General features: G+C 42.8%; 1 protein-coding gene and 1 long non-coding RNA gene across 2 annotated transcripts; both read right to left on the reverse strand.

Moving 5' to 3' along the window:
- Positions 1–3,377: 3,377 nt before the first annotated feature.
- Positions 3,378–6,265, reverse strand: LOC106490753 (uncharacterized). The gene is made up of 3 exons (XR_001293674.2): positions 6,130–6,265; positions 5,883–5,926; positions 3,378–3,704 (listed from the first exon to the last, which is right to left on the reverse strand). It is a non-coding gene; the product is annotated as an uncharacterized lncRNA (long non-coding RNA).
- A 9,400-nt stretch (positions 6,266–15,665) lies between these two features.
- On the reverse strand, positions 15,666–20,002 carry RPS21 (ribosomal protein S21). The gene is made up of 6 exons (XM_067307827.1): positions 19,905–20,002; positions 19,557–19,645; positions 18,189–18,252; positions 16,604–16,675; positions 15,912–15,967; positions 15,666–15,728 (listed from the first exon to the last, which is right to left on the reverse strand). The coding sequence occupies exons 2-6, from the start codon at positions 19,604–19,606 to the stop codon at positions 15,719–15,721; spliced, it is 252 nt and encodes an 83-aa protein (XP_067163928.1). The 5' UTR covers positions 19,607–19,645; positions 19,905–20,002; the 3' UTR covers positions 15,666–15,718.
- Between the last annotated feature and the right edge of the window lie 120 nt (positions 20,003–20,122).

Here is a 20,122-nt window from a genome sequence, read left to right on the forward strand (position 1 = left end):
AGGCGATGGGTGGGTATCACTCGAATTTATGACACTAATGAGGGTTCAACACTCCTTGTTTCCCTTCCAATAAGCCTGTGCAACCCAGGGGAAAACCTCGGCACCCAGTGCATGCAGAGGGCAGCTGCATCCCGCCCCACCTCACGCCTGCGGGGAAGTCCTGAGTGCAGCCCACCGATGCCAGGGGTCCACCTCATGGCCCAACCATGCTCTCCTTGGAGCACCTCCAGGCAAAGTCCTTCCCTGTCCCAGGATGGAGGCTCCAGCAGCAACAGGATGGTTTCATCTGGATACTGCAGGGACAAGGACTAATTCAAGGCTCTACAAGCCTCAGCCCAGCATCTGACAAACTCAGTTCAGTCTCAAGGCAGGGAACCACTCTCCAGGTATCCTTTCAACTCCAAGATCCTGGTTGAGGCAGAAAGGGTTGATGCCCAGGGAGGAATACCTGTACCATTGCTTCCCACCCCTTTCTTGCCTACTGCCAATTAGAAATGAAGTTTCAGTACTGGTAGCCTCTTGTCTTGGCAGAACCCGTGTCCTTGACTTCCCCTCCATGGAGGGTCAGCCCGGTTTCATGGAGAGAGACTAAGGTAACTGCAATGAACAGAAAATTGCACTGCATAAAACTGGCATTCTTCAATGGTCTAAAATATATACCCGGCCTCTGGTACTGTAGCGTCCCTGAACTTTACCTCATTTTCACAATATATAGGGGAGGATAGCAAGTAGTAGCATTTCTCTTTGAAAAGACAAGAAACTGAGGCACAGAGGTGCATGAAATTAATCTACTAACACCAAAACATGCCTTCATAATTCAGAATAGCAGTGAAGAAAAGGTAGCTTGGGTTCTGAGCTAAGCTACTTAAAGAAAGTCTACAGGGAGGCTGGCATTCAATTTAAACTGCAGTTTGAAGTCCAGATGTCATTGCATTCACTGCTCACAAGCCCATATTGCCACCTGTGCAGAGGAGAAATAAGTTGCCCCAGGCAGACATTTGAAGCTGGTGTCTCAGGAGGTGTCTAAAAGTCTGTATGTGCCTGTGCCCGGCAGCCTCCAGCGCAGAGAAGATGGAGAAGTTAGGGTTCCTGCCACATGCTGTCATTGCAGACTTCAGTAAGTCATTTCATCCCTCTCCTTCCCACTGTAAACACTGCTTCCCTTCTTTTGGAATGTGGCTTGAACGCTACAGTAATGCAAAGTGGGGTTTTACACAAACTCAATCAGCCTTCTCTGGTCAACTACACCATGACATCTCAGCTCCTTAGCTCTTGGAGAAGCTTAATGGATTTGGTTTGCTCAAGCGACAGCAATTCAACAGCAGATTCTGGAAGTGCATCTGTTGGGACTGAACCTAGAAACAGCCAAAATCACTCCACAGATGCACCTTCCATTGGCTTGGGTTCAACCACCAGGTTTATGGGGAAAACCAAAGATGTGGTTGTCTGAGGTAAGCCCAAAGTGGAATTAGTAACCTAAAAGGTCCCTTCACTGCATTGCTATAACTGTATTTTTCAAAACCAAAAATCAGGAGAGAGCTTATGTTGACTTGGGCTGGTAAATGGCCACAGACTGCCCTGCGTGGGCTGACCTACTGTCATCGCAGGACCTACAAAAGCAAGAAGAAATGTGCGTGGGCAGAATTCCCGATTCCATAACCAGCCTCAAAAATCAGATAATACCATGGGAAAATACAGGGATGACCCCTGGGGGAAGCAATCCTGTGTCCCCTATAGGCAGCACAGGATAGTGTCAGCTTCCCCGAAAGCGACTCAAAAGCTGCCTTCATTGCACAGAACGCCATTAATTGCTGCAACTTCAGTAAACGCCTAGTTGCTTAAGATCTAACTATACAACACACTGCTTCAATCTGAGTAATTAAAAAAGCGTATTCTATCAGCCAAGTGTTTAATTAGCCAGGCTAGTAAGTACAGCATGTAGCTAATGGAACGGCTTTAGATTTTCAAAACCAGCTATTCCCACTGCTCAGTTTATTGGAAACAATCGACATACATAACAGGAGATGTGAACGCAGTTTGTTCTTGTTGGTACCACCCTGTTGTGGGCTGCTACGGAAGTACTGCAGGTCTGAGTACGTGCTCTTTAGTACGCTCTCAAGGGAAAAAGTGGACTAAACTCAAAAATAAAGCAAGGGTTCCCATTACGGAGAAAATTCCCTTGGAGGATTTGTATTCCCCTGGCCATAGTTAGCTTTATGTCATCTCTCTGACCTCCCTGATCCATACAGGAGATTCTTTGGTGGTCTGGACGAGGGCAGTGCCGAGTCCTACCATTTCCGGGGAGATCTTGCACTCCTCCTGCACTGGAAGCACTCCAGTGAGATAAGACTGTCACTGAACGATGAGCCCGTGAGGACTGCTGACACAGAGTTTCTTTTCAAATGTAAACAATTGTTTGTGGTCCGAGAAAGCATTTTACACTGCCCGGCCCAAACATTTGAAAATCCCCCTCTCCCCAGCTGAGTTCCATTTAAGAATCTCAATTTAATTTTCATTAAGTTAATGAACTCCAGTGTTTTCCACCTGCCTTTTGATTTCTGGACCATCTTCAGGTCATATTTCAAGTTTTTCCCTACAGTCTTTATGAGCAGAAATACACTTTTAAAAAATGCAAGCAGAAAATGAAGCTTCAAGTAAAACATCTGATACTGTGAGACATGATAAAATCACTGAAGCTGGCAGAACTGGCAGGCTGCCCTCTCCTCCTCTATCTGTGGCCCATGTGAATTGGCCTTTGTTTGCTACAGATTCACTCCAGCAGTTTCTCACCAAAAATTAAACCCTGCTTTATCCAAACCTGGCCCAGAGGGCCTCTGGCTCCTAGCCAGAACATACATAGCATTTCTTTTTATTTGCTCTTCCTTTCTCAGTCTCTTTCCCTTCAGGATTCTGTTCCCTGCCGATTTTACTGATTAAAGCACTTTCTTTCATGTCAATACAATTGTTCTGTATGGCCTTTGGGGTCGCAAGGAAGTACAAATTATTATGGATTTAAAGGGAGCTAGGAGAAGGGCGAGGAGAAAAAGGGATATTAGAAAGCATTCCTTTGGCGCTGACACACGGGCCCTGATATTGGCCTCGTGATGATTCAGAAGTGGGGAGGGAAATAGTGATGGCTGCAACGAGCCCAGGGAACACGCAGTTATCAGGAGGGCCATGTCAAAGGACCCACTGTAAGTGTGGTGGGACGTCAGGCACAGTTGCTGCTGGGCTGGACCCAGGGAGGCATCCTAGATAAAGTGCCTCAGGCTTCAGCTTTCCCACAAACGCAGTGTAGTGACTCACCCTGCATTGCTTTTCCTGAGCCCACCACAATACGCAGTGCCATTTCCCTTAATGTCATAGCTTTAAAATTGCAGGGAATATAACACCCAACCAGCAGTGGGCCTTGGCACAAGCCCAGGGAAGTCCTGTACTCTAGTAGGGAGATAGATGCCCAATGCCAGGGACAGTCACTCCAGACCATGCCTCTGCTTAGATGCATCTGGCTCACATGTTTCACCAGTTTGGGCCAGACTTGTTGTGCTACCTAGACCTGTCCATGCTGCAAACTGCTTTCTTCCTTGCTCCTCCTCTCTTCTTGCACAACATAGGTTTCTTGGCTTTGCTCCCAATGAACTTCTAGGCTGCTGTCACACACCACCACCTCCCTAGTGCCAGTCCTCTGCTGTTGGGTTGCTGCCCTGAGAGTTAACAAAACATCAGGTTAGGAAACTTCAAGCGGAGATTGCTGTGGGCTAAACCTGCCCACAAGGCTTAGAGCTGGGTATAAATCCAGGGGACTTGAAAGGCAGATGGAAATCTGCATCTGAGAGGCAATGAATCCTGCCCTTCTTCAAAACGTGGAGGTCTGAGATCAAAGACTTTTATGGTGTGCAGTGCACAGGTGCTGCCGCCTTCCTCATTCTCAAGGTTTGGAGAAAACAGGGCCAGTGGAGTCATGAGCATCCCAGAAAGTATCAGCCAGCCCCTGCACACTTGCTCTGTACAAGCAACCATGCTCCTCTGGGATGCCAGCACCTTGCTCTGACTTTGGCCTACCTTGCTGACTCTGCTCTCAGAGTCCTGAAGACATGGGTGAAATCTCTGAGCTGGCAGAAAAAACAGAAGCAAATGGGGAAATATCAGAGGCTTGGTAGGACTTGAAAGGTTTACTTCAAGACTTCCTTCCCATCCTCCTATCTGCTCCATTCCTTCTTCATTGCCTAGTTACCATTTCCATCTTCAAGTTCTCTTTCCTGATCTTAGAGATCTGACTGTGCGTGGGCCCCTTCCAACAGATGACTAGCTCCTACCTAACTTAGCCATTTCCTTGCCTCCCTGCTCCCTGTGAGCTGAGACCTTGTGCAATTGCTTGGTTGCTTCCCCCTAAGGGCTGGCTAAATCACCTTGCCTTCCTCTGATAAGACCTTGCAGCATTTGTTAAAGAGCATGGAGGAAACAGCTACATATACAAAGACCTCAAGCAGACTACAGTATGAGATCTTTATCCAAATCTAAAGTCAAAGGACTTTTAAAATCAGTTTGAATTTAAACAAGATCCATTCTTCCCTTGTTTCTCTCCAAAAATCAGCCCTAATCACAGGGCACTTTCATTCTCACAAAAGCTGGAGAACAGAGTTTGTCCCTGACACGAGTACTGGGCAATTTATCACAGGAGATTACCCCTGGAGAAGGTCCTCATGTGATTAGGATTTACTAGTCAATTAAAAAATGCCAACGTTTCTAACAAAGAAGCTAGGATTAAGGAAGGACTGCAAAATGACTTTTCCTTTCTGTCTCTGATGTCCACCTTGGGAATCTACCCATTATTAACCCCAATGCTCCATTCAAGCCAGCTGGAACAAACAAAATTGCTTCTGAAATTTCATTACAATGGGAATTGTACAGCTAGTTCTGCCATCAAGGCAACCAGGCCTGTAGGAAAGCAGGCATAAAAAGCTGTCTTATGTCTTAGACTTTATCAAAAAGTTTCCAACCATGTGTTTAACGCAAGTGATTACATTGCTGCTGCTGAGGTCATTTCTAATGAGCAGACGGGAAAGTGCTACTCCTTTTTGACATTAACCACTGTCAGAGAGCTCAAATGAATACAGCACTGCCGGTTAGAAAGTACACGCATTCAGCTGTGATTGTACATGCTTTTACAAAGAACACATGGCAGCGCAGTGCTTGCAGAGTGATCTGAAAGTCTGGGCACCATACAGACCATAAACGCACAAAAAAGAAAAAAAGAGAAGAAGAAATCCTTCCCAAGCAGATCTCGTCCAGCAGGCAACAGAACAGTACCTTCCCTCCAGATCCCAGTGTGGCTTTCCATGAAATTTTCCTGAAGTCGTGACCACTGAGCACCTCTCGGGTCCTGTCACATGCTTGCTCCTTCCTCACTGGTCCAAGAATTACCTGCTGGAACGTGCCCATTACTGCTGCCTTTATCCTGTATTAACCCCCCTTACAAGCAGGGAAGGCCAGGCATGGAGAAGTGAACAGACCCACTCCAGATGCTCTGTGGATTTCCAGCTCTAGTGGCAATAATTCCAGTTTTGTAGCTTCCCTGCTCTTTATCTACCAAGCCCCTCTGCCTCTCTTCAGATCTCACCTCTCTTATCTTCTGCTATGCTCCATTTGCCCTCCCTTTCTGGCTGCGAGAGGGGCTGCGTCCAGCTGCGAAACATCTCTTATTCACCTAGCGCAACGCGTTTCAAAACAGCACAGGAAGCAAAGCGTATCACTGCACAGTCTCTCCCGTACCGCGTGACATTGTATTGGGACGGTTTGAAGGCAAGAGCCCAGGCTCAGCTTTTATGTAAGCAGCTCATTTCAGAACAGGAAGGAGAACATGTTACCTGACCCGTACTCACCTTTCACAGAACATTCCTCTCCACTCCTTTCTTTCAGTGACGTTCTGCAACAGTAAAAAAAAGATGATTGTGTCAGCAATTTTCCATTTTATCAACCTCTTCCCCGAAACTCTGCACCCCAGAGCTGTTCATTCGGTATGCCAGTTCACAACTGGTAGGCAGAACAACCCACCTTCCCACCTCCTTCCCTGCCACGCTGCCGTCTGCCATAGAGACCTGATTGACACCAAGCCCCACTGGTTCCTACCTAACTCTCCTCTTTGGGGGGTGAGTGCAGGGGAATTGCCCAAAATACCACGTCCCTCAGAGTTGATCCCAGCATCCTGCTCTGGGCAAAGCCTCCCAGCAGCCTTTATCAGATCACGCCATGATCTGGACCTTGTTCTGCGAGGTCACCAAAAAGTCATGGTCATGGGGGCAAATATCCCCTTATCCAAAACAGCCACACCACACAAAAAAACCCAGACCACCAAAACCAACCCAAACAATGAAAACAGACAAAACACCACAAAAAAAAACACAAAAAACCCTATATAACACAAAAAAGACAAAACAACCACACAATACAAAAAAGCAAAAAACACCCAAACAATCACACAACTCAAAAACCAAAAACGTCCGAAAGCAACCAAAACAACCACGACCCCCCCAAAACACAAAAAACCCCCACACAACACGAAGAGAGAAAACCAACCAAAACTACACAACCCCCCCAAACAACAACAAAGTCCCAAAGCAACCAAAACAACCACACAACACAAAAACCCCCAAACAATTCAGAATTGGTGCGTCAGAAACTAGATTATCATTTGCTGGAAGAGAAAAGACAAAATGTGACCAAATTAAATCTACAGAATATTTCCTAATATAGTTGCTAGACTAACAGCAAGGTCATGTTTCTCTCGTTCCCAGGAATAACTGCCACATACTGTGGCTGACTACAACGCAATTCGGTTTGCCTTTCACGTAGCAGGAAGGAGTTGCTGAGAAGTCACTAAGAGCAGAGACCTGCCAGACAGAGTGCCCACCATGCCTAACACTGACTGGGACCAAATACTTTCTGCTGGAGGTGCTCATCTTCTCAAATCTAGATCATTTTCAACAGTAGGGCCATAATTTTCTATCAAAGCTGTTCCCTCCCCCCCCCCCCGAAGGTCTGCCTTATTTTTAATCAAGCCATAGTACCTCAAAACAAATGTTTGAGGCAAACCCAGAGTTAAGATGCATAGACTACCATGGTGCTGCCTCATGTCGTCTCCTCAAGCTTCATCTGCCACCAAGCAGCGTAGCTCTGTGACACCAGTGATGACACCGGAGGGTGATGGCGGTCCAAAAAAGGTGATGCGATCTGCAGGTTCATGCTTCAAGGAGCTGTTAGGTATCTAGTACAAGACTCAGGAGAGACATTGGCAACATTTTTTAACAGAGGCTTTTCAGACTCCAACACATACTTTCGCCCAGAAAATCAGAACCCAAAGTCAACATTTTCCATTGTTAAAAACCCTCCATACTTCTGGCAAGTTGTTTTTGCCAATATATGTTGTTTTATTCATGAGTGCATGTCCTAGCTTTCCAAGTGACAGCCAAACAGTAGTTAGGGACATGTTTATTCAAACGATAACATGTTTTCCTCCTTCTCCCAAAGGCCATACAGACAGTCAGCATCCCCACAAACATTTTCCAGGAAATAGTGTCTTTTGGGAACCTGAAAGATTGAGAATGGAAGTTGTTGATCAGAACAAGCAGCTGTACCTCCCTGGAGGCAAAAGGCAATGCAGAACGGGATGCTGCATGACGTTCTGTTTAAATTGGGTGGATTTATGAGCTTCTCCGATAACAACTGCTATCTGGAGCTAGAATCAGTTACCGCCCCCTTTGCTGGAATTTCACTTGGTTTGTTCTGTTCCTGGCTCTGAGCATTGATGGACGGTGTTTGGTGTGGCTTTGTCATTGTTTTGCAACTTCATGAAGATGGGAATCCAAACCTAATGGTGTCCTGTGAATTTACATAAAGGCTCTATTGATCTAGGAGGTCTGAGAAGTCTTTAGGTTGGGCCAGAGAGGTAGTAGCAAACATGGCAGCTACAACTAAGTGCCTTAGAGAAGCAGTAGTTTGCACAATGATCAGTCCTCTGTGTTGTGCATGAATCCTGGGTTCCAGTTGTTGATACGAGAAACAGGTAACTGAGAACAGGCTCCCCACTTGCCTTACTTTTTGCATTTTGGATTCCCAAAATACCAGAAGCGTTATCTCAAACTGCAGAGCACCGTAAATCAGAGTCACTCTTTCCAGCACTCAACTTTGATATGACCCTCCCTCTCATTACCCACCCACTAAAGGAAGAAAAGAAACCCCCTGAAATGTCCTGCCCCCATAAATAGTACAGGATTCTGCAAAAGGGAAAAGATACCTGAATTATTTTACCTGCATGTCCATAAAATTCACAGGTGGTGCAAAATTCCCCTGGTGAATAAAGAATAAAACCAATGATAAAATAGTAATTAAGGCATCTGCCTCTGGTTCAACTCCACTGAGTTTATTAGAGGTCATCTTTAAAGAATATATTCCTTGTATGGTAGTTCAAATAACAACGCTACCTCACTAACATCACATTTTATGAGCATCCCTCAAATCAATTAGAATTTTGCTACTTCTTCCATCACATTCATTTTAGAGATGGGTAAATACTGGCATAGGAGGTACTAGTCAAAGTGTCTTGCTTAAAACAAATGACGTAGCCAGAAGTAGAAACTAGGTCTCCCAAGCCCTGGCCCCAGAGCTCTAGCTTTTCTGAATGCCTGTGATGCGCACCTGGAGGGAAGTACAACAGGGAACAGCTCTCTGCTCAGCAGAAATCAGCACAACCCTTCTGCCCCCTTTTCTATTTAAGACACTGAAATCAATCAATGAGGGTCGAGTAACAGAACAGACATTAGCCACAATATATTTGACGAAGTGACATAATTTGAGATTTTTACATGACCACATACAGAACTGTAATATGCATGAGTTTCTTGAATATTAAAATTTTCAGGAATCACAGGAATCACTTTATCGCTTGTCCGGAAGATGACTGATAAGACACCATTCCCTCTGTGATCAAATGATCCAAGGCTTGGCTCAGTTATGGTCTGAAACAGGATGCAGACTCTCCAAAGCCAGTGCTGTGTCAAGATGTGCTGGGCTTCTAGAAATACGAGCTCTGTGCTACAGTGATCAACCCCCCTCTCAGGTAATATACTTTGCAGCCTGAAATCCACTTCCTTAATCTTCCTTTTGTAATGCACATTTCAATTGGCACCATCTGGGATTAGCTTCCTTTTATTTACATATTTTTGGGTACATGCAGTCTTAGATCCTCAGATTTGGGCCAGTCTGCCTGGAAACTATTCCAAGTTTGAGATTACCATGAACTATATCAAATGCTGGGATGATGGATTCCAAGTGCTTGAGAGCAGACACAAGACAGGAGCAAAAGTGACCCATCAGCAGACACTGAAGTTAATTGCAGTGTCAGTTTTTTAAGGTCATTATTTCTTCAGCACGAATGGCCTGTGGACTGTATAGTCACAGATCTGGCTCTGGTGCCTGGCTGAGTGATCCAGCACAAATGACCCGATTTTCCCAGGAATGCAGAGGGAGTTTGCTGTAAGCATTGCTCCCATTGGCCAGAAGAGAAATCACACACGTAAATCCCCTTCTCTTAGCACCAAACTGGTCAGAGGGAGAATTAAATCCCCAGCCCTTCCAGCCCTCGCAGAGATCTGAGGGACTAACACGGATGAAGCAGGGACAGGCTGCAAGCAATGACTTCCTATCCCCTTCCCAGTGCAGTACTCACTTTATTTTTCAGGGCTATTTTTATTCAGTCTTAGATATAAAAAAACCCCTTCGGTCTTAAAACACTTTTCCAAGGGCATAATATCACATTTCCCAGCATGAAGAGCATCCAACTATCAAACCATATAAAGAGTCATGCTAAACATTTTATGAAAAACTGTTTCATGAAAAAACATAGTGTCTCAGCATTTTTGCTCAAGCCTATTTACCTGACAGACACCGCAACTCACTTCCGCAACAGCCTGCCTGTTTTCAGATATCAGTCACGGTAAGATTACAAGCCTGGCTTAATGCATGGCAAAGCTTCCAGCCAAAACACAGAGTTATTTCAGGAGTGGCCGACAGTCTAATATTATACTTAGATCCATATCAGGAAGCCAGCACATTCCACTCTGGTACGTGTTGATAGCTGCAGCAAGATCAAGGGTGCTTCTCGGGCTCTGATGCCCTACAAAACCAGTGAAAAGACTTGATTTCATGCAGAGCTGCATCAGAGACCCGGGTATGCAACAGCTACATTCTGATGGATAGGGCACGTCCTAGCACACAGCTTACAGTTAGCTCATCAAAATGCAAAGTATGACTTTTACTTCCATCCATGCAATAATCTCAAATCAAAGCCCAGCAGATCTACTCTTTGTGACAGGATATTGCTACGTCTTCTTAAAAGAACATCTGGTGTGAGTTAATGGATAACATACTTACAGCTCTGAGACTCTTGAAGATCTGCATTTTACTCCTGGTGCTATCAAATGCCTGATGGATGACCATACCTAAGTTCACTTTGCTTTCAGGACATCATCACTTTTCCAGATGCAAAACAAGGATAAAAACATGTACTTCTTAGTAAGGCCCACGGAGATCTACTGAGGGAAAAGTGCAACAGAAAAATTAAGCATCACTGAAGTTTCCCATGAGTTGTAGGAGGCTTAGCATACAAGACAAAATTTTTGTTATTAACTACCCCATCATCTGTGCCTCTTGATCAGAACTAGAGTGTAAAAATCAGCAGAACTGCTAACAGAAACACTCTGTCATCACGAAAGGGGAATTCACTGAAAGGATCTGCCTTTAAAGGCACCCTGCCATCTCTAATACCACCCATTCTACTCCCCTTTGTAATTACCATCAGCTTAAAGATCTCATATCATTGCTTGCAGCCCCAAACTGAAGTCCACAAATTCTCAGCAGAAGAGGCACATGCTTACTTGTCTGCACAGTTCTTATCCAGTAAAAAAACTACAGAACAGAATTTCTTGGCAGACTAAAGCACTGGTGTGTACATTGCAGGGGAATTCATTTGGTTCAATCTGACCACACTTGCTTTATTTCCTATCAGCCTGCTATCTGAGAATAGATGTTGAATAAGATGCCTTTTTCACCATAGTACACCACACTGACCTTATTAATAGCTCTTAATTCTTAAAATCCTAATACCTGCAGTTTCAGTTGAGGATTTAGCCAAGGGGAACTCCTGCCTGATATTAAACAATAGTGTATTTCCCAGCAGAAAGGAGTGCCTAATTGGTTTTCTATGCTTATTCCATGGTTGATTAGTCCAACATACATGTGGGAAGCTCTCCCCTCTGGGATGCCTAAACAGAAACTGTCATCAGTGAATTAACTAGAACCAAAACCACCTTTAACCTATTTGGAGTGATATTTGCAGCAGAGAAGTGTTTTTATCGCAGTGTATCATGAAGAGTGACAGCAATCGGACAAAACAGGAGATGGTAACAGAGAGCCCTCCCTGACAGCCAAACGAGAAACAAAAATGCTGCCAGGTCTAGTGTAACGGCTTAGTTCAATCCTCTGGCCAGGTTTCCAGCAAGCTACAGCATCGCTGCAGCTCTGCGCCTCTGCATGCCTTCAGAAAATGAACTGCATCTGCTCAGGTGCGGAACAGAGCGAGCCTCCCTTGCAAGCGATGCCGGCTTCCCCTCTGTAGGGAGCACCAGCGACACAGCCTCCGCTCCGCTCTCCAGTCCGAACCTGGCAGCCTGGGAGCAGCAGCAACAGACACACATGTAGGCTGAACACATCCCCAGCCCTTATACTCCTCTTTGAAGTCACAGCTCTCAATACCTTTCTTCAGCAAAGCACAACCAGTGCCAGGGAAGCACAGCGCCTGTTGTCCTCTCCCAGCCTGGGAAGTGCTTTGCCTGTTTGGTGTCTTGCAAACAAAGCTCGTTATCAATGCTGCTAATTCTGTGCCCCCAGCGACAGAAGATACAGTGGCCTCCTAACCCCAGACCTCTGATCACAACACACTTACAATTAAGATTGTCTAAAGCAGCTTTTCAACACCATGTAGGTCATTGAAAGAATGTCTAGGCTTAAAAGAAACCAAATCGGTGTTACAAGACATCCACAAACTCCTAGCAGAAGAGGTGTTTTAAAGAGTAGATAGTTGGGCTCTGCCTGGGCAGAAAAATTTTGGCCAAAGATACTGAAATAGCCTCAGTTAAATCAGATGTCTTTAGGATGCCACTGCCAAGTCCTTTTAAGTAACAGAAAAGAATTTCACGACTGGGTGCAGTGTAACCATGTAAGGGCAACTCTGTCCATCTTGTACAGTACAAGTACAGTTCATTCCCTTTCATGGCACTAGAAGATCTGAACTATTCCTGTCGCAGGCAAACAAAGGACATTTTACATCACAATACTAGAAAATGCAACTCAAAATTAATTTTTAAAGGGACACATGTTCTCCCTTGTTATGATTCTGCAGAAAGTTTTACAAAACCTAACGCTCTGTAATTTATTTCCAGTGAAGAGGGTGTGAACTTCAGGATCCCTTTGTCATAGCGCCAGTTCGTGTCCAGTTGAAGCACATTTTAGGATATGGCATCATAACATTTCATATCCTTGTTCTGACAAAAAATTAGTGTTTTGTCCGACTGAATTCTCTGAACTTCTGAAATACATGTCAGCTGTCAGTATTACATAGCAGAGAAAAAGTTTTAAATTAAAGCATAGTTCTTAAATATACAATTAAGACTGTAAATTTCATTTGGTATAGTCATATTCTAATGGACTGTTTTTGCTTAAAAAGACATTTGAGAGACCTCAAGTTCATCTTGAGCTTTTAACCTCAGTTCATTTTGCATTATGGGGGAATTCCACTGAAATCCACAAGGATGAACAGAGTCTCAGAGGATTAGAAACAAGTCAACAATATTTAAACTTTTTGGTAAACTAGGCACTTATCAGCAGTAAACAGTTACCGATTTTATTTAAAGTTCTACCCTAATGTCAAGGCAGAGCAGCTAATTTAAGATATGTCAGTCATTTAAGATCAAGTCCAATTAAAACTTATCTCCTTTTACTGTGTACAAAAGAAAGTAATGAGGACTGGACACAAGCCAAGCCTAACTCTCTCTGGTTTGGAGACAGTATTTGTTTTTCCAGAAAGTGTTTTCTGAGATTTATCTGCTGGAAAAATGAATTATTTCCAGGAGAATCACAAATAACAGTCTCATTTTCTTTTGGATGGACTTTGATGCAAGACAGCAGTAAGACCGAAAAAAGGGGAGGTTTTTTTGGTTGTGGTATTTAGAAGGTGCCTCTTTTGCATTTTGTATTGGGAATTCAACATGAAGCCTTTTTTGGTCTTTTCAACCGAGTTCCTGCTTACTTGAGACATACAGAAGTTTATTTATCTTTTTAAATTCTATCAGCTTGGAGAAGGGCTAGAAAATGTAAATGTTATCAGTGGGAAGACAGAATGTGCAACCAAGTATGTTTTAGTTCATAGCTAAGCTAAAAAAGGATAGTAGCCTGCTGATTTCAGCCTTCTCTCTGCTGCAATTGCGCCTGCAACAAAGGTTTATTTATGTACTTCGGTATATCCATACAGTAGCATACACATGAAATCCTACTTCAGTTTTTGACTTGAAAAAAAGATTCAAATTAAAAAATGTTTTATACTGCAATTAAACATTAACATAACCTGATTTACTATGCCTAGTTCAATAGATATCTATGCAGTGTTAAAAATGTAAGACAATCTTCCAAAGTATGTTGCACTTCAAAACGTCTAAGAATTAGACAAATACAGCTAAAGATACTATACAACGGACTAGTTTACCCTCCTCCTTACTTTGGAGGTGGTAATATCCCTATTCCAGACTGCTCTGAGGGAAGTCTGAGATTTAAGTCTCCCACACCCACATGAATCCACAGCAACTTGCAAACATGTCAGAAATAAGCTACATGGTAACTAGCTCTAGGTGGAGACTGCTTACAGCATAAACAGGAAAGCATCACCACGACTGTTTCCATCACATGAGGAAACCACAAGAGAGGGTCTGTGCAGAGATTTGAACAGCGGTAATCCTATACATCGTCCTACTGAGGATGTGGTGCAAGTCTATAAAGCACCGAAGAGTCTCTGTACTACCAGAATCTTGTCCAATGGAAGATCCCACAGGAGTGAAAATTGTATAATCTGGATATAACCTTTCTTAGCAATTCTTCAAAATACACAGATGAGAACACAGTATGAAGGACGGTCTGTTTACTGGGATAGCTACACCTGGATCCTGAAGGGCAAGATGCTAAACTTTAAGATTTTCTTTCCTTTAGAAAGTCTTTCCAGAGAGCTTCTCTATTCTTACAGCCAGTAACCATTTTTCCTAACCACACAAACAAGTTGTATTGCTTATTCACAGTGCTTATTCATAAATACAGTGCTTAATATTGTTGAGACATAAGGAAGTAGTAATATACTGCCAAGGCACCAGAGTCCACCTGGGTGACATGTGAGATCCCAAAGGTCCATTAGTACAGTTACAACACCTTGGGAAAAGCTCTTTATAAGTAAAATATGAAAGTCTATTCAGAAGAGCTGAAAAAAGTTAGAAAGAGAAGACAGATCATGAAATGAGGTATTTCTGGCATATTTATGCACACTAAGCAAGAACAAGTTCAGAGATATTAGAACACAGTATTGCAATATCAGGATGGTTGCAAGTTCGATGCACCTCAGTTTCACAGTACATCTAGGATCTCAGCATTGCAGAATAATCCGTATCTTTATTTCTAATCTAGAACCTCAAGTTAATGCCTGACACAGACTCAGCAAAGCTAACAGTTTCTTCAGAGTGTCAGTGTGGTCTGAGCCAACAAATGGTATTTTTCCTTTCACAATGACTTCTTCATGACCTTTAACTTCAAATTCTTATCAGCAAACTAACCAGTTCCAAGTAAAACTAAATATCTGAAGTACAACAGGTAAAATTTTGAAACAACCTTTTCAAACTAAAAGTAAGAACTTCAGTGTGCATTGTGCTAATAGTGGTGGAAATTAGCCAGAGACAGGGAACTGGCAGATAAGAGAGACAATGTCAGCAAACGTCTCATTCAAACTGCCTGACCCTCCCTGGGTTCTGCTAGTAAGATAACTAAAAATAACGCATCATCAAGCAAAAATTTTATCTAGCCATTCAAGGGCTATCAAGCTATTTATTAAAATATTGCCAAATATTTGGTTATTCTCATCGAATTATTTCCCTGCTTTTCAACACTGAGGTCAAAAACAGAAATAAAAAAGTAAAGCCTTCTTTAACAGTCTCTTTCACATGGCAACCAATCTGCTAGCATGCCAAGAAGACAACCATTTCTGATAAGACCGCTCATGAATTATGGTTTTAATAATTCTCTTAGAGCCTGTGTGTCAATGGCAGAATACATGCTGTAAGCCTCTGTCAAGAGAAAAAAGATGCTAAGCTTTGATACCATAGCCAAAACAACCCCCTTATAGACCATATTCTGTGCAAACTTCCAGTGAAACAGCAGGCCAAATTAAGACTGCTGCATTGCAAAATGTGCTACTACAGATCAAAAAAGGAGACTAGCTACAACTGCAAGACTTATTAAATCTGAAAAAGCTGACAGTGAACCAGAATGGTTATGATCAGAACAAAAGACACAGCACAAGATAGATTTGAATTGTTTATTTTACATCAGATGTTCCATACCAGAGTTTCTTCAGTTAGAAATTCCTAGAAAAGAAATGAAACAAACACTGTTACAAACTAGTATGCTTCAACAGCTTGAGTAAATGTTTTTGACCAATGCTATAAGCATCCTATAAATATAGTGTATACATTTTCATTCTAGAACTTAGGTTTGGGTATGGAAATCATCCTTGCAAATGTTACCAAGGATGAGATAAACATACGTACTTTGAAACAATTCCATCATTTTTTGCCAGACGCAGAATGGAGTCATCCGATTCCCCCTTTAATAAAAAAGATAATTCTGAAGAGACCATATTAAAAAGATAGAGAAGTAAGATCATTGCATTTTATATGTGCAGATTAGCATTTTTAAAAGAAGCTGTTAAATTCTCTGTCATACTGTAGAAAAAGAAATAGTTTTAGTTTGATAAAATGCACACATTTGTACTAACAAGATGTATTTCCGAGTAAACAGGCTTCTGACGAACTCTGGGAAGCTTCACATCATGTTTGTTTAATGTTAAATTAAGTTATGACAGCACCAACTGTAAACAAACAAACTCTTACAAACAACAGATTAAAAAAGCAAAGATATCGGTAGCTTGGTACATTCGTATAGGAAAAATTCCACTTTTATTTTATTTATTTTTTTTAAGAGAAACATACATAATTCTCCAAACTAAAGAACTGAGAAAAAATTTAGAAGAAACTGATTCTGCAAGTGAATTTGTTCATGTTTTCAACCTGTCTTTATTATCCCACCAATGTGCCTTCATTTCATTCTAGAGGAAGAGCTTCTGTGTCTTTCCGTGATTATACATGGCCTAATCTTTTTCTGCAAGCAAAACTTGCATCCAAAGAACGACTAATCAGTATCAAATAAGCACTATCATTTCCTAGCTCAAGAAAACACTTACCATCCTACGAATTGCTCCGCAAATGGCATATGTTTTGAACTGGCCATTGACTCTGCCTGTTACCTTGTCAACCTGTAATTACAAGCAAGTTACTCCACACAAACAGGTTCTTACAGAATTCTTAGAAAATATCACTTGCAAAGCATTTAAAGATGAAAGCTACTTGTTAAATTTTGCAAACATATTTTTCTGCAAGCTACAAAAATCCAAGGCAAATAATTTAATTAGAAAAAGAACTGTAGAGTAAATGTAAATTTACTGTGAAAAGATAGAGTTTATTGCATAGTGCAACTATAACATTTAATGGATCAATAAGCATTAACAAGAATACAATAGAAAGCAGCAGTTAAAAAAAAGAAAGTACTTGAGTTCTATAGAAATGGAAAAGTCCAATGTAAAGGTTGAGTATTTTACCACCTTTATTAAAAAAAGTCTTTTTTAATTAAAATCAGTATTATGGAAAATTGGGGTGGGAAACAGGACAGTCTTGTTACACAGGTAGAACAATGCCTAAGTCAAGGGATACAAATTATCTTGCTTCCTAATGTGCTGAGAAATTTATCAGGGGGAAAAAAAAAACCACTAATCACTATCCACTGTGAAATTAAACCCTGTGGTGAACCCTATAATACTTCATGGCTTTGTTTTTGAGTACTGCTAATCTCTGATCTTTTGAAAGTAAGAAATAGGGATCACTGAAAGCATGAAACACAGTGAACAAGAAAAGTATTTGCCTTGACATTTACCGGAAATCATAAAAATTATTTTTAAAATGCTCTGTTTAATTCAGAGAGAAAACTCAAGAGATCCAGTCGTTTAAAATATGGGAATGTAGACTTGGGGCCTCTCAACTATGACAAGAACAAACTCTTTATGTACAATACCAAGTCAATATAAATAACCAGCGCTCCACATATAAAGTTCTAAGCATATAAAACCCAAAACACTGAGTTAATGAAATGATAATGCTGCACAGAAAAAAGCAAGCAACCTTATTTTTCATCTATCAAGAGCAGCAGCATTAACAGCAGTGCAAAACACAGAAGATGGCACCCTAGTTAAGTGAAGTAGAACAGAAATAGACTCCTGCTCTGGAAACTACATTTTTCTTAAAGTTCGGACAAGCTAGAAAGAACACAGAGAAGATCAGCAAGAATATAAATTTAAAAAACAGGAAACACAAGGAAAGACTGAAGATTTGTACTTTTTTATAGATAGGTGAAGGCTGAGAGAATAAGAGTCTTCCAAAAGCAAGCATTTATTCTGCTTATTCCCTTCAGGATGTGAAATCCCTGTATTTCCAACCTTAAAATATTTATAGTCAGGAAATTTTATTTAGTCTAACAGTTAAGCACAGGAACAGACTGTTTATTAATTTATGAAATTCCCTCTACCGAGTATTTTCCAATAGGTTAAAAAATAGCCAGAGGTGACCTAATAATATAACTACATGTTTGAAGGTCCTCTAATTTTACTCTTATGTGAGGGCTAGTGAATTATTTGCAAATGCCTCACAACCTTTTATATTTCCTACCAAAGCTGAAGTTACAGCTTTTTCATCAGATATTTCCATTATAAAACTTACCTCAGAAATATTTATCTGAATAGAAGCATGATCCTTGGCACCAATTATTCTGTTGCTAGCAGAGCTGAGGAATAAAATAACAAGGTATATTTAGAACAAAAGGAAATGGACAGTGACAATGAACAGACTATTAAAGCCAAATCTACAAGAAATTAAATCTGCACAAGAAGTTTTGACAGTAGCAGTCAAGGTTTCAGACACTCCAGACAACGCCCAGAAAGTTAAAATGCGGTTTTAAGACCCTTTAAAGGAGAGTAGTGTTACAGTTAAGTTGGTAGCATTGGTAATGTCACAGTTAAGTTGCCTACTAATCCCTTCAATCTGTCCATTACCTGTCCAGTTGTTTCCTATACAGTGCACACAGTGGCACAGTCCTTCAAGACACATGTAGAATAAGAAGTTTTTCTTTTCTAACACGCAAAAAAATAGATCAATCAAGGTAATTCATCAGAATGCAGTTTTTACAGCTTTTTCATTGGAAGCTGTTATAGCTATCAAAGGACACTCAGGTTGTCTAATGTCAGCTCTCCAAGAAATCACACATTTTAAGAAACATTTAAATTTAAAAGTGACTAGAAAACAAACCATTTGTATGCTGTTAACTTTATTAGATTTAATAAATGTATTTACAAGAAGCTCCTCACTATCCATTTGCTGTAATCTCAACCTTACATTTAAAATACATTATCAAGGCAACATGCAATTTAACAGGTTCAGACTGAGAGCTCTTAACGCAGAAATGTTACAGTTTTACAAATATGCATGCGCACTTCTCCTAAAAGCAACTGCAGATTAGCTGTTACTGCCACTGTGAGGTTAAGCATTATGTAGCAGAATGAGTTCAACTTTCTCTTCAAGGGCTCTAGTCTCAACTTCATGTGCTTTAAGATATTTAATAAATGCTTATGCATGCTTTAAAAAGGAAATGAAATTTTTACTACCTAAATCTCCTCCAAAGTATGGAAATAAAAAACTTTCAGACTAAGCTATCTCAATTCAGACACAGCACATAACCACAAATTCGTGTTACAGACACTATGGTAGCTCACCAAAGCACCGATGACTACTAGTGCAATGAGGGTGAATAGGCAGTAAATTAGAAACGTGGTTAATCCCGTTCAAAGAAATTGGTATAAAACGGCACAGAAAAAAAATCAACAGGAGGAGGAAAAGCACTGAAGTGATTTTTTCACCGAGTGTTGAAAATAGCGCTTTGTCCATCAAACGAGAGTGTTAACTGTTACATGGGAACTGCCCTTGGACACATCAGGCTCTGGTCACGCTACTACCAGGGTACCGGCGCCCCGGGGTCCCCAGAGAGCGCGGGGGGAGAGCAGCCCCCGCCGCCGCCCCGCGGGAAGCGCTCACCATTTCCGCGGCACGTAGAGGTCCACGAACTCGCCGGCGTCGTTCTGCATCTTGCGCGCCTCACGCCGAGCACAGGCACCAGGCGACACCTGAAGGAGGCAGCGCAGCGCTGGCGGAGTCCCTAGGGCGCCGGGCCCCGCTCCCACCGGCTCCCGCCTCGGCCCTGCGATGAGCGGCCGCCCTCCCCCCGCCACCGACAGCGTGGCCGCCCGGAAACCCGCGAAAGGGCGCCCCGCGCCGACCCCCCGCCTCCCCAGGGGCCGCCGCGCCCCGCCGCGCCCCAGCGCCACCTCCGCAGGGCGCCGCCGCCGTTCCCCCCTCCGAGCGCCGCCGCGCCGCGCCGCCTACCTCGCGCGAGCCCGCGGCGGAAAGGAAGGAGCCCAGCACCCGGAAGCGGAAGGGCGACGGAGTGCTTCCGGTGCGGCGTCGCGAGGGGGCGAGGCCTCAGCACCGCCCCGCCCCCCCACCGCGCTTGCGGCCGTTAAACGGTCGCCGTGGGGCGCCTCGCCCCACCCCTCTCCCCGCGCCCCTGGGGAGGGCGGGAACAGCCCTGACGGGGGTGGGCG

Source organism: Apteryx mantelli, chromosome 18, assembly GCF_036417845.1.
Source record: "Apteryx mantelli isolate bAptMan1 chromosome 18, bAptMan1.hap1, whole genome shotgun sequence".
NCBI classification, from domain to species: Eukaryota; Metazoa; Chordata; class Aves; order Apterygiformes; family Apterygidae; genus Apteryx; species Apteryx mantelli.

Bases quoted from the DNA above. Each gene is read 5' to 3' on its own strand.
- RPS21 (XM_067307827.1), bottom strand. From the start codon at position 19,606: ATGCAGAACGACGCCGGCGAGTTCGTGGACCTCTACGTGCCGCGGAAA. The intron at 16,676-18,188 runs GTAAGTTTTATA...TTGTAATTACAG, and splicing joins TTCAGATAAATATTTCTGAG to GTTGACAAGGTAACAGGCAG. The intron at 15,968-16,603 runs GTAAGTGTTTTC...TTTTTATTAAAG, and splicing joins GCGGAGCAATTCGTAGGATG to GGGGAATCGGATGACTCCAT.